Consider the following 16,161-nt stretch of genomic DNA (forward strand, 5'->3'; position numbering starts at 1 on the left):
TTTTAATACATAAATCGCAATATATATGTATACTAAATATACTTATATTTATATCGATACAGATACACCTAGTTTCCGTCAGTGTTATTTTTTTAAACAATTATTTAAACCGTCAAACATAAATAAACGATTTTTTTTGCTTCCTTACTAATAAGTTATGTAATAAAATAAATTTATGTGATTTGTATTTAAAAATATTAAGCAAATTATAATAATAATTTATTAAAATTATCAATTATATAATATAATAGGTACATAGGTAAATGATATATTATACTTACACTAAAACGTGTAGAAAGTATAACAAAATAATATATAAATATTAATTATAGGAACCTATATGCGATTCGATTAATCAATTAATAAAAACAGACAGATTATCTATTAATTAGATAGTTATTCAAAACCTTTTTTTTAGTTTTCATTTTACAGATATTGTACAAATTAAATTGAACTCATATTTATTTAAAAAAATATATTTTGTAGTAATTAATATTTCAAATCTAAGCTTTGGATGGCTAATATAGATTGTAATAGTATATGTAAATGACGAATAATAAGTATTACCTTTTGTTTATCTGCTAATTATAAATGAATTCAGCATACATCGCACACAATTATTTTTAACATTTTACATTAACCTGAGTAGAATCCAGTTGAAATTTTTGACAAACCAAACAAATTTAATTTTAAGTAACTCATAAAATAATGAAATAAAAGATTTGATTATACGGTGGTATCTGTCCATAGTCCATCTCATATTATGTAAATATAATTAACAAAATTATAAAATTAATGTCTTTCGAATTTACAAAAATGTGAATCCTTAAGTTAAAATAAATAATCTACAAGTTTATATTATTATTATTATTATTATACTATTAATATATAAGTGCGTGTGTACATTAACTATGTATTATTTTCACTCTTCATTATAAAATATTTAAATTGAGCATTCTTATTTCGCATCATTTTACTATTTTTTGAAGTTCTAATACATGTTTATGTTATTGTGTATATTTATAAATTTTTGAATATTTAAATGATTATTGATTACAAATACAAAAATCTCGAATAATTATAACTATAATGTTAATGGAGAGTCAATTTTTATTTTGAAATGATTAAAGTAAAATATTTACTTTTTTCTCATCTAGAAAATTAACGACATCTTAAATTTAAAATATTAAATCTACCTAACTCAAAATATTGTTAAATCTACCATAAAAATTAATCTATGCTACGTGTGGAAATGTGTTTACGAATTTTGTTTTATGTACACGATAATCTGCTTTAATAAATTGAAAATATTATATAATATTATTTATTCTTGACATTAAATGTCTTGTGGAGTTTTAAAATACAGATATAGCTGTTGAAAACCGTAACTTCCGTAACTTTTAATCCTTCGTGAAGATCAATTAGGGGCTTAGCCTACCCTCCTCTAAAAAATAATGTAAGCTCTTATAGTTGCATTCGTGATGAGAGTGGGTAAAAAGAGTACCTAGGCATCACAAGTTATAATACTTAACAATGGAGAAATGATGGTTGGTTATATCTATGACTCTGTATTGACTGTATGTTTTTAGGCCTGAAGGAGAACTACAACTTACAAGGGATATATTTTAATATATTAAATAAATACTATCTCTAGATATAGATAGCCTACTGTTGGTTAGGAATGTCTTATAAAATAAAATAAACAAATAATAAAATAATGAGATGATTATGAAATTTTTCGTGATATATGTATATCTAAGATTTATCATATAGAACTCGTCTGACAGTTTTATATAAAATTATGTATTTACGTTAATATACCGTATGAACAATTTTGTACAGGACTATTTATAATCGGATTGTATTATTGTACGCTTGAAAATCATTGGTAATTAAATGTATTTACTAATAATATCTTTAATCGGATACCTACCTGATTGGCCATCATACCTCCATGTATTGGTTTTAGTAGTGGGGTGCGCGCGTGCCTGTTTGTACTATTATTCGGAGACTGTAATTATGCCGGGTAAGGATGTTATTATATTAAGTAAGTATTTACTATTTAAGGAAAATCGTTTTGGTTTCACATGCGCGTGTCCTACATTACATAAACATTTGTCTATATTTGTTTCTGTGTAACCTAGATATAGGTTTAGGTAGATACTATGTTGCTTACATCATTGGTATAGGTATCGGTGGTCCTGTCAGCACCAGATCTAGGGGGAGGCGATCCGGGGCCCATGCCCCGGGCGCTTATCACAGAGGGGCGCAAATTTCAAATTTTAAACTCATCATTTTTATGATTTGGTGACTTTTAGGGGTGCTATTATTATGTTGTGCCCCGGGTTGCATAATTTGTAAGTCCGGTACTGGGTCCTGTTTGAAGAAATTCCGGATGATGGTGATCAAATGTTGTTTGTACAGGTTTTGTTTCGTTAACTTAAATTCTGTGAAACAGTTACACCAATAAGAAAGCGCAAGTGGGTTGATGTGTTTCTGTACCTATACCTACAGATTAGATGAAGTATTTAATGGATTTTCATCACAGGCACTATGTGGGATAGTCGTCTGCCAAATCTGCTTAAATAATCTGCACATCTGCTGTTGATATCAAAATACATAACATAATATGTCTACATTGAGTAGGTACATTGATCGAGTATGATGCGGGGTGTCGTGGGTACGAGATTTCATCTTGTTTCTAAGACAGCTTTAGAATATATATTATTTATATAACTATTTAGTATCGAGTAAAATCAAGCATATAAATATGTTATCAATAATTGCGTCACTATGAAACGAATACTGATTGTACAAACGGATAAAACAAACGCTGACTTTATAGACTAATGAAACACAAGATTCTGAAAAAAAAAATTCTATAGTTTTTTTTTCTATATATTCAAAATTTTTAAATTGCAAAGTCCAAGACGGCAAGACAAAGTACAAAATCTTTCTAATACATGCAATATTATGATAATATACCTAATCAATAAAATAATATGGTAGAACAAAGTATTTACATTGTATCATTATAAACCTAATAGTAATTATGTATTTAGCAATACCTAATTAATTATATAATATGCAGCTTGTTCGATGTAATGTTACATTTTTTATCAAATTATTACCCACCATATTAAATATTGTATACAGCTAGTATGATTAGGATACTTCCATAACATTTATTTTGATTATAATATTAAATTATTCTATAACAACCCCCCTCCCCATGTTATCCAATAACTAATTGTATGATTGAAATGAGTTTATAAGTTTTTAAGTATAAATATTGTATATATCATGTGACCGTCCTCTAGCAATATATTACATTATTATATACATAAATATTAAATATATTAATAATGCTATAAAATACGCCTATAATATTAATGTAATTTGTATAATATATACAATATTATGCATATTTGAACCTACCTACCTAAATGCTTATGTAAAGCTTTCAATAGATTTAGTTTATTTTTATTCATGTATGTTAGTAGGTACCTAAAAAATTACCAAATAATCAATAAATATTAATTAATATTATTATTAGTAATATTGCTATAATATTATAATTATACAACTAATTGGACCAAGGCAATATGTTACAAAATAAGTAGTGTGATGAAAATTATTAAATTATTAATTTTCATGAAAAAATTAACGAAAAAAATATAAAAATATGTACAAATTATTGTATAAATAATATTTAAAAATCTAAGGGTAATATTTACATGTAAATTTAAAATTAATTTTATAATCTATTAACACATTTAATATTTCGTCAACTCACCACATATAATCTATCATATGACTTCCCATCTTGTTTATACATAATTTTAATATTATAACAGTAAAATAAAATGTGTTTGATCGCGCGTGCATTGGTTGTAGGTATGTAATATACATTACGATTTATCGTTTACGACTATAAATATATCTGACAATGATCTGTTTTATACATATATTATGATTATAAATTTACATTTTGACATCGACATTAATTAGTAAGATACCTTTTAAGTTATAAATGTATAACCATTAACATTATTTATGTATTTGTTATTTGTGTCACATTAATGGTTGTTATTAAATTCAATAAATATTTAAAAATATATAAAATGCATAATGTGATACCTACCCACTGTTGTTTAACAACTTAAATTTTAAAGTTTAGTAACTATATACGCAAAACATTATAATATCATGATGTTTGATCAATTATTTGGCGTAAAATAAAATTAAACTGGCATAAAAGTACATTGCTGTGTTGTTGAAGCCTTAATAAACTTTGAAAAAAAAAAAAGTACCTACATTAACATCTTGTAAATGGCATTGAATATACAATAGCTAATAAATATGTGCATGCGTAAGGGGTGATCATAAAATAAATAGTGTATTTCAAAAATGTGAACATTACATTCCCATATATTATAATTCTTGTGAAATCCCTAATACCTACTTGTGTAATATTAAATGTTGACCAACCACAAACCTGTGTATACTACCTATATATAGGTACATCATAAGAATGCATTACAAATGGTCCAATTGCAGCAAAAATAAGTAACAAAAGTAATGATAAAACACACAGTTCAAAAACCTTAAAAATCCTAAAGAAGGAATACGTTAATTTACAAAAAGTATTATCAAATTACGTTTTATATATCTATAAACCAATACCTAAATAAAATATATATTTAGGTATATTTAAAATCATAAAATACGTAGATTTATTAACATAAAGGTCACGACACTAAAAGGTTGAGAACAATATAACAACACTGAACAATATAAGAATAGTATTTATTTGTGTGCATATAAAGTGTATAGTTTGTACCTATTCGCATTCTCAAAAATATGTTACTAAAATGATACTTTTTGTGTATGTAACATTCAGTGCAAAAAACTGAAAAAATTTCACTTTTATTATTGTTGAATAAGTTTGAATGTTATTAATGAAAAATTCAAAAGTTAAATTACTAACTTTGATAAATTGTAAATTTGTTTCTTTTATTTAATTAGAGGGAGATTTTAACTCAGATCAAAAATAAATACCTAATATAATAACATCAAAGTGAGAACACAGATTAAAGAAAATATTTTTACATTTAAGTTTGATAAGTTATTTCACTCTAATATTTAAACTACCACAAAATTGGAACTGCTATCGTAAATGTACGTTAGTAAGACGAAGATAACACAGCGGGTGCGACGTCTTTTTGAGTACAAATTGTGCAGATTAGAATAATTTTTTCACAATCAAATGCTATAAAAACTGGGAGTGTAGATTAAAAGTGCGGAATCGAATTAATCGAAACCACAAAAATAAAAACTAAATATAAAATATAATAATTGCGTACCTATTTGCATACACAAAAAAAACAAAAATCATAATAGCGGAAATAACATGAAATGTTTTTACATTTAAATTTTTTTAAATTATTATGTGTTTTCGACCTTATAGTTGGGATATCATTTTGAAAAATATTACACTTCACACATGGTTGCACCAATGGATTATGGAGACATTACAAGTTACAATCAACAACAACAACTATGGTATTCAATACAAATATAAAAACGACAATACGAAAATAAGAACTGATTAATTAAATTTTGAGTAAGTAGCCAGTAGGTACTACTCCTATATATATATATAACTTACAATACTTACATAACTTCAAGTATAATTGAAATTAATCATCATCCTTGGAAGTATAGGCTGTCTTTATTGCAATTGCAATAGTCAGTAGCGTAGCCAGGAAAGGGGTAGGGATTCAAACGATTAAACAATTTTAGTGATGTGCAAAAAGATAAACCCGGGCCCCAGGGGGGCCTTCAATAATTCCTGGCTACGCAACTGGCAGTAGTTTTATAATTAAGAATATAGGTATCTGCTATACCTATAATTCAGATTAATTATGTAAATATGTAATATATACATTTTATTGGCACTATAATAGTATAATGTTACATCCAATGGTCAGTGATGTAAATATCTAATATTCCAAAGGCCAGTTAACTGAATAAAAAAAAATCATTTATGGTATTTGTGGTTTCGTCCCACAGATCATAGAGTTTCGGCCACAGATATAAATTAAAAAGTACAGCGATATCGGTTGCGACCACGTACTTTAGATAGAAAGATATATTGGGGGCTAAGCAATTTGGGGGCTAAGCAATGTGGGGGCTAAGCAATTTGGGGGCTAAGCAATCTGGGGGCTAAGCAATGTGAAAACAGTTCGGCCTCCATGTAGCGATTTAACAAGGAAAAAAAAAAGATAGAAAGATATATATATCTAAAGCCGAGGTTGCAACGAATTGATAACATTGATAACAGTTATCATTATTTAATATTTATTTGAATAAAAAATATTTTTCTATTTGTTAATTCAGTTAATTGTTTTGTTTTACAAGTGACATAAGTATTGCATGAATTAAATTTTTTCAGAGTTATAAGAATAAGAGTATAAAATTATGAAAAAAAGAGTTGTAATAACTGGCATGGGTGCCATTTGTCCTGCTGGTGTCAATAAATATACATCTTGGAAAAATATTTTGTCGGGAAAATCGTTTGTAAGAAAATTGGACAATGATCTTTATAAAAACATTCCTTCCAAAATCGCAGCAACTCTGGATGGACTGAAGATTTTACCAGAATCAGTGCCCAAGAGCAAAGTACGTACAATGGCCCCTTCGACTCGTCTAGCTCTGATTGCTGCACAAGAAGCAGTTAATGATTCAAAACTTTTTTTGTCTACAGTCGACAAACAAGATGTTGGGGTCAGTGTAGGAGTAGGAATGGTGGACTTAGAAGATGTGTGTCAAACAGCCAAGGCTTTAGAAATTAGTTATAGTAAAGTCAGCCCATACTTTGTGCCACGCATTCTACTCAATATGGCTGCTGGCCAAATAAGCATGACTTATGGTATACAAGGACCTAATCATGCTGTGTCTACTGCTTGTGCGACCGGAGCACATGCAATTGGTGATGGTTTTCGTTTTATTCAGTATGGTCAAGCGAAAGCAATGATTTGTGGTGCTGCAGAGTCGTGTATTAGCCCTTTGTCAATAGCTTCTTTTTGTAGAATTCGAGCACTATCTACTCAAAACGATAAACCCGAATTGGCATCAAGACCGTTTGATGTAAATAGAGATGGTTTTGTTATTGGCGAAGGGTCTGCTATGCTTATACTAGAAGAATTAGAACATGCTCTTAATAGAAATGCTCATATTTATGGAGAAGTTTTGGGTTATGGTCTATCTGGTGATGCTTCACACTTAACAGCACCACCAGAAAATGGCCAAGGAGCCTTATTAGCCATGACTAGAGCAATTTTAGATGCTAATTTAGACAAGACACAAATTTCATATGTTAATGCACATGCCACCTCAACTCCGGTAGGAGATGCTATCGAACTAACAGCAATTAAAAGACTTTTTGATGATCATTGCATTAATGTACATGTTTCATCCACAAAAGGTAGTCATGGTCATTTACTAGGGTCTGCAGGTAATTTAGAAAGTATTTTTACAATTCTTGCTTGTTATGAAGGTGTCATTCCACCAACAGCAAATCTAAACGAGGTTTGCAAAGAAGCTGAAAATTTGATTTGTGTTTCTAAAAGTCCAATGCTATGGAAAAAAAGAAATAGAATAGCATTAAAAAATGCATTTGGTTTTGGAGGTACAAATGCATGTCTCTGTTTTTCTAATTTTATTTCATAATTTTAAAACTAGTATAACTTTTAAAACTAATTACATGAATCACAAAATGCTAAAGCTGTAAGAGATTTTTGATGCCCTTCATATTCACGTTCTATATTGCCACTTTCTATGTTCCATAATCTTGCCATACCATCTGATGAAGCTAAAAATGAGAAATTAAAATCATAAAATCATGTATAATATTACGTATCCACTACAAAATATGTTAGAAATGTAGTACTGCCAGATAATGTAAAATGTTGATGTATTTAAACATATTAGTAAAATACAAAAATTTGTTTTATTATTTTATTAAATTAAATATCCATTTTGTTTACTTAACTAATTATATGAATTAAAACAGTAACCTAAATTATACATTTTCAGACTTTCAGTGTCCAATGTGCATTCTTAAAAATTGAATAAAGTAACTTGTTGAAAATAACTTTGTTGATGAGTCATTTTTTGGGTTACCCGAAATACTGGTCCATGGTAATAGTTTCTTTAAAGTGAGCACCTGTTATATTTTTCAAAATAGCTGCTACTAAGTGATGACATGAGTTTACACAAAAATTACAATTTTAGATTTAGAGATATAATGGCTTTACAGAGTAATAACTTTTTGTCAAGAATCTTAAATTTTGTTCATTTATAATGTAATCAAACACATAAATTAGTTAAAATCAATTTTGTCCACAGACCAATGATACCAAATAACAAAATTAATTAGATTATTATTACATTATTAACCAAGCACTGTAAGCTTGATTCATACAATTATTTAATACATTCAATATTCATGCTATAAATATATTAACTTACAACTTTAGAGACTGTGCATAGAAATTTAATTGGCTTTCAATTACAATAATATTAGGTTATTTTAAAATGTTTGCATTACTATAGAACATTTATGTTGAGAATACTCAGTGGCAACCAATCCTAGCCTAATTCAGCCCGACTGCTGTTGATACGCGTGGTAATAACTATGGCTCAGATTATTTTTTAAAAATGAGTAAAAAATTTAATTTATATTGCACTGCACCAGTGAACTGCATTGTAACAGATAAAAGTTGTATGCAATTAAATCAACTAGTTTCTCCAATCAACCATTTCTATATATCCATTGTCAACTCTTTCCATCATATATTTGGTACTACTGCTTCTATATGCATTTTTATTTCGTCTTCCTATTTTGCATGGTTTACCAAACAGGGTTTTTCCAACTGGCTGTTCTTCAATGACCCTTTGCATTTAAAAATTTGTTTTTCATCAAGCGTATCCAGCTCACATTAATAGCCTCTTTCTAATTTATATAATTATATAAAATTTTTGAAACTTGTTCCTTAATTATTACTCATTTATTATAAACATTCCTTATATATGTAAAATATGTATAAATAATACCTGTTAATAAATGTTCTGAATCATTAGTAAATGCTGTATCCCACACCCATCTCATCCGGTCATCTTTTAATTCTTGTTTCAAAGAAAAATCACTAGTTTTCCAGATAAAAGCTGTTCGATCACCTGCAGTTGTGACTAACAATCTATTATAATTTAAAAAATTAATTATAGATTAATATAATTACAAGGCAACAATATTTATATTCTTACGTTGAATCAGGACTGAATTTACAATGAATAGCGTACTTCTTGTGAGCATTCATTTTGTGCTCTGGACTTAGTCTAGTACCATTGCCATTATAACTCCATAGGTAACAGTTTCCTTTATTATTTACAGATGCAACATAAGTTGCACTGGAATCAATGGCCACACATTGTATAGAAGCATCAACTTCGGGTATCTAAACTTATAAAATATTAAAACAGGAAGAATGTTGAAGAACTGAATTAATATTTTACACTAACAAGTTGTTCATTATGATCAGTTTTCAAATCCCATAAATGAAGCAAACCAGACTGATCACCTAATATTAACTCTCCTTGATTAGGATGAAGACATATACTAGTGATAGGTGCAGTTGTTTGAAATATACGCTGACATTGCAAGTTTCTAGACCTGCAAAAAATTTAATTATGAGAAAACAATTACTTTTATGTAATTCAAATTTATATTTTACCTTAAATCCCACACTCTGGCACTACAGTCTTCACCACAAGTAAACATCCATTTACCATCTTCGTGGAATCCAACACCAGTAATGTTTTTTGATATCCCTTCATAGTTTAAAACTGGATTTGGATTGCTTGAATTCAAATCATACATACGAATATGTTGAAACCCTGTAAAACAAAATACCACAATTACATAGATAATTAATAAGTACGAGATTAAACTATTTAAAAAATTACCTGCAGCAGCTAAAAGTTGTCTGTCAGGTGTGATTTCCAATGCATTTACTTGCTAAATTATTTGGTCAAGGATTCTACTCATAAATTATGTTCAAAAAGTAAAAAACAAAATAACAATTTTAATATCTAATAGGTTAGATGAATTAATGTCTAATACAAATGTTCAAGTCATAGTACATAATACATATAATATATTAGCTACACTTATCAATTAATTGCATGAGGAATTAAACTAAAAATATAAAACACTTTAAATACACAGTATTTGTGTACAGGAAAAGTATGAACAGAAATAATGTATATCTATTTATTACTTTTTGCGAATTTAATTCGTTCAACTTTTATTAGATAAAATATTGAAGTAGATTTAAAGCAAGATTAAATATTTAAGATAACGTTTTAAGGATACAGAATCTAAATGTGTTAAACTTCTATTGCAAACTCCAGTATTTGCATGCCATAACTTAATAGTGTGATCATATCCTCCAGTAGCCAGCAGCACTTTTTCAGTTAATGTGTTGTCTACCATTATCCAACTTTAAATTAATAAATTGTAGAAGAACATCTGAATTAATAGTTTAAACCTTTTTTATTGTCTACGAGACTAATACATTCAAAACCAATAAAACAATTTATTGTTTAAATACATTTTTAATATTAGGAAAATATGTATATAAATAATGGATATTTAATAATTATTAAATTTAACAATGTTTTTTGGAAATGCAATAAAATATTCGAATTATGAAATATGAATTAATATTTAATACTTATAAATGTTAATATTTTATTTGATCTTAAGTAAAGGTAATTATATAAAAAAAAATAGATAATAACACTAATAACCAATAGGTATTTTTTTAATCATCATGTTTAAACAATGGTACAAAAACAAAATATGTTTTTAATTTTTTATCCCGGCTATAGATAAGATAGTATCTTTAATCCATATTATTACTATTAATTTTACAGTTAGTCAATTTACATAATTAAACTTACACGTGACAGTATGTGGCAACACTGATGAGTTCCCGTATCTCTCTCTCACTCGATCGATGACTGATGATGGATTGATGGCAGCATTGCAGCAGCTGCTGGTCGCAGAGTCAGGGTGAAAACTGATAAGTGATAAGTCGAAGACGACACTCGACAGTCGACTACAACCTTAGACAAGTATACCATCTAAAAATTCTAAATAGTATATTTATATACAACTTACAAGTCTCCAAAACGCTCAGATATTTACTTAACCGTGGTCTACTGGTCTGTGACAACTGACAATATTCATGACCAAATAAAAAATCTATTTTCATATTTCATTATTATATTATTATGATTAATTTATGCTTTTCTTTACCATAATTTACTTAAATTACAATAAATCTAATGAAGAATTAACTAAACAAAAATGGCTAACAAAGGTAAATGATAAACATAAGAAATTAAACACTATTACATATTAGAAGGTAATAATGATTAATAATACATTTTGAGACTATTTAGTGAAAGCTTGCTAGCACAAGCAATATTGTAAAATGAATGAAAATAATTTTAGTAAAAATTACATTCTGACATATTATTTTTACTTTTAACTTTGAATTGAAATTTATACTTGTAGAATATATTGAAATACCTAATATATATTTTAGTGTCATTAAATATAGTAACTATATTTGTATATTATGTCTCAAAAGAGAACAATCAATTTTTGTGCATTGTGATTATGAGATTGTCTAGTTGAGAACCATTTGTTCACTGGAAAGTTGGTGAAAGATGCGCATTATTGGCGTAAATTAGTCGCTCAACTGATAATTCTCTTTTAATTAATAGTTTAATTAATAGTCATTGAAATTGAATTCTATTTCTTCAATACTATTCAGAGATCATCAACATCATATGTTAAAATTACTGTTACCTATTTTGTTTAATAAACTTATATTTCTTTACAGGAGGTCCTGAAACCGAAGAACAAACCAGATTAAGGTTTCAAGTAGAACTTGAATTTGTGCAATGCTTAGCTAATCCAAATTATTTAAACTGTAAGCTTTAAATTTTAACAATGATATTTAAAAACAATTTAAAAAATGTATATCTTATTTTTCAAATATTCAGTTTTAGCTCAACGTGGATACTTTAAGGATCAGTCTTTTATTAATTATTTAAAATATTTACTGTATTGGAAAGAACCAGATTATGCAAAGTTTATTAAGTAAGTATTGATAATAATTAAGCACTATACTTTTAGTAGATGACTGATTAACTGAACATCTCTTTGAATAACTATAGTAGATGTATTTTATGGGCCTAAAATAATATAAATATGTAACACTATTAAATTCAACTGTATGCATAATTAAATATTGAAGTAATTAATTAACATATTTTACTTTTTAACTTTCTTTGATGAATCACCTACCATTTTTTCATACTTTTTTATACATTCCGTACTGGTAATGATTATTGCTATAAAATTCCTGCAATGTTGCTTAATTAAAAATGGAGACTGGCATTTAAGAATTAATTTAATAACGAGTCTAGAATACTAATTTACTACTTTATTTACACAAATTTAAGTCTTAATATAATTAATCATGCATACACCAATTATGCAATACCAATAGTATATAATTTATTCAATTCTAAAAGTAAATTTAAAAATTAGTTTAATATTTTGGTACAATGTATTAACTAATTTATAGTAAGAGTCAGGGGCGGAGTGGGCAACCGGGACATTTCTCGGTGGCCTGGATTGCTTATACAAAATATGGCCCAACGACCATCCTATATTTCTATAATTCCATAATTTTGTGGTGCATTTAATTTTTGTTTATAAATTTATAATGTTTGATTAAGTTTAAATTAGTATAATAATAATAAAGAGATATCTGATAAATTAAACTTATATGGTATTATGGTTATTAATAACTTATTATCATTCCATATTGTCGTAATCACATTTAGTTGCAATTTACTGATAATCGTTACATTGAAGCCAATTGAGACCATTAAAGATATACCTTTAATTGTGATTGATGCATAGAGTAATATTATTCTATGAGTGGAAACCTATGATACATACATTATGATTAAATTAAACTAAATAATTCTATGTTTAACATATATGTAATAAAATATTTCTTAATGATAAGTTTTATTTTATATCAAATAAGAGGACTTGTTTAATATTGTAAAGTACAGTCAAACTTGCTTAACTCGAAAAGGGACCAGAAAAAGAGTTTGAGTAATTCGAAAAACCAAACATACAAAATTAGATCTAGGGATCGGAGAAAAAGTTCAAGATATGAAAGATTTCGAGTTAACCACATTCGACTATATCTGTTATTTGTTTGAAACGTTAAACTTTAATCCTTACACCATTTAATTTGCAGATTATTTACTGCTAAAATCAAATAAAAATAATAACTTCCAGGTAAAATTTTCAAAAAGATAGGTCACAAAAATATTAATCACTAAAAAAATATTAAAATATTAAAGTCTACACTGACTACAGCGTAAAATGTAAAAAAAAAATTAATTATTCTGATGTTCAGAGCTCATGTTAAAAAGTGGCCTGAAAATATTGATTTGCCCGGTAAGAATTTTGAAGCCACTCTTCTCCTGTTAAGAGTACTTGCTTTTAGAATAGAACTTTTAAATTTGTGTGACATCCTATTTCAAAAACTTAAGAGTATTTTATCATATTCTAGTAGATTATTGTAAAATGTAATAAACAGTGATAATATTTTAAAAATAATTATAATCAATTAATAGTGAAATCATTTTAAAGTATAACCATCAATTAGTGTACAAATTGATTAGATTAAGAAAAATAATTAAATATATTAATTTTGATACTAAGTATAAAATGTAGTACAATAACATAAAAATATATATTACTATATATACTTATAAAGATTTTTTAATTTGTTTCAGGTATCCCATGTGTTTGTATTTTTTAGATCTTTTACAGCATGAACCATTTAGAAAAGAAATAGCTACTGCTATTTGTTCAAAATTTATTGATGATCAATTATTATTGATTTGGCAACATTACACTAGACGGAGAACAAAATTGATTCATACTGCATATGAGCACAATATGAATGTGATGAATAAATCTAGTGCATCAAACATTGGACAAGCACAAACTAATGGCACAAATGGAATCATGCCAGCTTCTATGCCCATTCCTAAAGTGATGCCTCCTTAATTTATTATCATTTATCATTTAAGATTATTTCATAACTTATCGTTGTATGTATCTTTCCACGTTTAAAAAGTACATTATGTTTTTATGTTGAAATATAATTTTTACTTACATATTGTTCATCTGAAAATAACTAATTATTATATTAACTATATTTTCATATTACCTTAATTGATTTTTAAATAAACGAAGACTTTGAAACATACAGTTTTGCACTTGGTTGTATTTTACAAACTTAAAATATATTATGTTTGAATATCCGAAATAAAAATAAAATCATGATTTAATATACTAAATTTAAGTCTAATTAAATTATATTAAAGGTGTTCAAAAAGTAATTTAAGTGATTTGTTATTTTGTATTTGTAAATATTGTCTATTGTACATACATTATAATCAGGGATCGGATTTTAAAGCATTTGATAATTATTATAGGATAGAGATAAAAATAGCAGAGTGAGCTATAAATTTGGTTTATGCACCAGGAACTCCAAATATGAAATTTTATAATGCTATTTTTGCATATTTGAAGTATTTTAGGTTTGTAGTGCAATTTTTCAAGTTTTGGTGTTATTTTTTGCTAATTTACATAATATAACATTTTATTTTGTATTTTTATAAATCTAGTTTATATTATGTATTATAAAAATTATAAAAATGTATTTTTTTTTTTTTTTTTGAATACTTAAAAAAACACCCATATTATAAATAAACCTATGAATTCATAAATAATCTTTAGTTAATAAAATAATAAATATTATGTTTTTTTTTAATTTTGAGCAGAATACATTTTTATTTTTCATATTTTTAGGGCATATTATAGCACTTATTAAAAAAAAAATTTAGATCATATTATAGCACATATTTAATTTATTTTTAGTTTTATAAAATCCAAGCCCTGATTATAATAGTCACTTAAATGTTACTTTTTAAATAATATACTCAAAAACAATTTTTTCAAAATTAAGTTCATGGTAAATTTGAATTTTCAAGTTTTTAAAGTTATCACGACTTGACTGTAAAGGCCATTAAGTGGTTATTTTTAGTAATTTTTTTTAACTGTGAGGGGGGTGGAGGTATAGTTGGATTGAAACACGTCTATTAACAATTAACATGGATGGGAAAGTTTTTGCCACTAAGAACCCGCGGGTGATCACCCATCAGGTAACTTTTGACGACTGTAGGTGGGCGGTGCGCCGGTGCATATCACGTTACGTAAAAGTTGCAGCAACCGCGTCACACCAAGTCACTATAATATTAAGTAATGACAGAATGCCGATCAAACGAAGAAGAAAGAGAAAAACTATATATACCAACCAACTTATACGAATCAATGGGACCCGACTGTCAACCCGAAAAATCATGTTCCTCAGGACAACCAAAATAGATAAATACATTTAATTAGAATAAATATAGTCAACAGCCCTTCCCCTTATTATTGTAACTAAATTGTCACCTAAACCGTGTAATTTTTAAGCAATAGTATAATGTAAATCTAAAAAAAAAAAAAATATTAAGTAGGTATCCACTATCCAGATGATCCAAGTGGCCAACAAACCACCTCCGCTTAAAATCGTTTTTTGTGTATATAATAATAAATCATTGAACTCAAATTTAACACCATCTAAGTGGCCAGTGACCCACTTGTAACATGCTACACAACCATTATCTAAAACTCATTATATTATGTCTGATAACATTATTATTAGAATTAGTATCGTTTTTTTATTATAACCATAAGAATAATATGTATATACCCTGCAATGGCGTTTATTTTTGGTTATTTTAGACAAATATTTTATTTAACTATTATTGAAGGTTTATCGTTTTTGAAAAATTTGTTTCAAGATAACGCAGACATATTTAGATCATTGTCATATTATATGTATATTAATAGGTACCATAAGTTCAAAAACAAACATTGAT

The 16,161-nt window shown here is 27.1% G+C and overlaps 3 protein-coding genes across 3 annotated transcripts; 2 read left to right on the forward strand and 1 right to left on the reverse strand.

Moving 5' to 3' along the window:
- Positions 1–6,357: 6,357 nt before the first annotated feature.
- Positions 6,358–8,158, forward strand: LOC107162403 (3-oxoacyl-[acyl-carrier-protein] synthase, mitochondrial). Its single transcript, XM_015509283.2, has one exon. It carries the CDS (start codon positions 6,484–6,486, stop codon positions 7,732–7,734), a length of 1,251 nt encoding a protein of 416 aa, XP_015364769.2. The 5' UTR covers positions 6,358–6,483; the 3' UTR covers positions 7,735–8,158.
- On the reverse strand, positions 7,709–10,580 carry Lst8 (MTOR associated protein, LST8). Its single transcript, XM_015509285.2, has 7 exons — positions 10,439–10,580; positions 10,030–10,081; positions 9,798–9,960; positions 9,586–9,736; positions 9,331–9,521; positions 9,121–9,263; positions 7,709–7,876 (listed from the first exon to the last, which is right to left on the reverse strand). The coding sequence occupies exons 1-7, from the start codon at positions 10,556–10,558 to the stop codon at positions 7,761–7,763; spliced, it is 936 nt and encodes a 311-aa protein (XP_015364771.1). The 5' UTR covers positions 10,559–10,580; the 3' UTR covers positions 7,709–7,760.
- A 597-nt stretch (positions 10,581–11,177) lies between these two features.
- Positions 11,178–14,441, forward strand: MED31 (mediator complex subunit 31). Its single transcript, XM_015509258.2, has 4 exons — positions 11,178–11,450; positions 11,979–12,068; positions 12,142–12,238; positions 13,963–14,441. Exons 1-4 carry the CDS (start codon positions 11,438–11,440, stop codon positions 14,237–14,239), a joined length of 477 nt encoding a protein of 158 aa, XP_015364744.2. The 5' UTR covers positions 11,178–11,437; the 3' UTR covers positions 14,240–14,441.
- Positions 14,442–16,161: the final 1,720 nt, after the last annotated feature.

Source organism: Diuraphis noxia, unplaced genomic scaffold (assembly GCF_037042655.1).
Source record: "Diuraphis noxia isolate RWA-SAM2 unplaced genomic scaffold, SU_Dnox_SAM2 contig0005, whole genome shotgun sequence".
Classification (NCBI taxonomy): Eukaryota; Metazoa; Arthropoda; class Insecta; order Hemiptera; family Aphididae; genus Diuraphis; species Diuraphis noxia.

What these genes read in the sequence shown, in the direction of transcription:
- LOC107162403 (XM_015509283.2), top strand. Translation starts at nt 6,484, where the DNA reads ATGAAAAAAAGAGTTGTAATAACTGGCATGGGTGCCATTTGTCCTGCT.
- Lst8 (XM_015509285.2), bottom strand. Translation starts at nt 10,558, where the DNA reads ATGGTAGACAACACATTAACTGAAAAAGTGCTGCTGGCTACTGGAGGA. An exon ending in ACAACTTTTAGCTGCTGCAG is followed by an intron (nt 9,961 to 10,029) that starts GTAATTTTTTAA and finishes TTTGTTTTACAG; the next exon opens with GGTTTCAACATATTCGTATG. An exon ending in CTGATCATAATGAACAACTT is followed by an intron (nt 9,522 to 9,585) that starts GTTAGTGTAAAA and finishes TTATAAGTTTAG; the next exon opens with ATACCCGAAGTTGATGCTTC.
- MED31 (XM_015509258.2), top strand. An exon ending in TAATCCAAATTATTTAAACT is followed by an intron (nt 12,069 to 12,141) that starts GTAAGCTTTAAA and finishes TCAAATATTCAG; the next exon opens with TTTTAGCTCAACGTGGATAC. An exon ending in GATTATGCAAAGTTTATTAA is followed by an intron (nt 12,239 to 13,962) that starts GTAAGTATTGAT and finishes AATTTGTTTCAG; the next exon opens with GTATCCCATGTGTTTGTATT.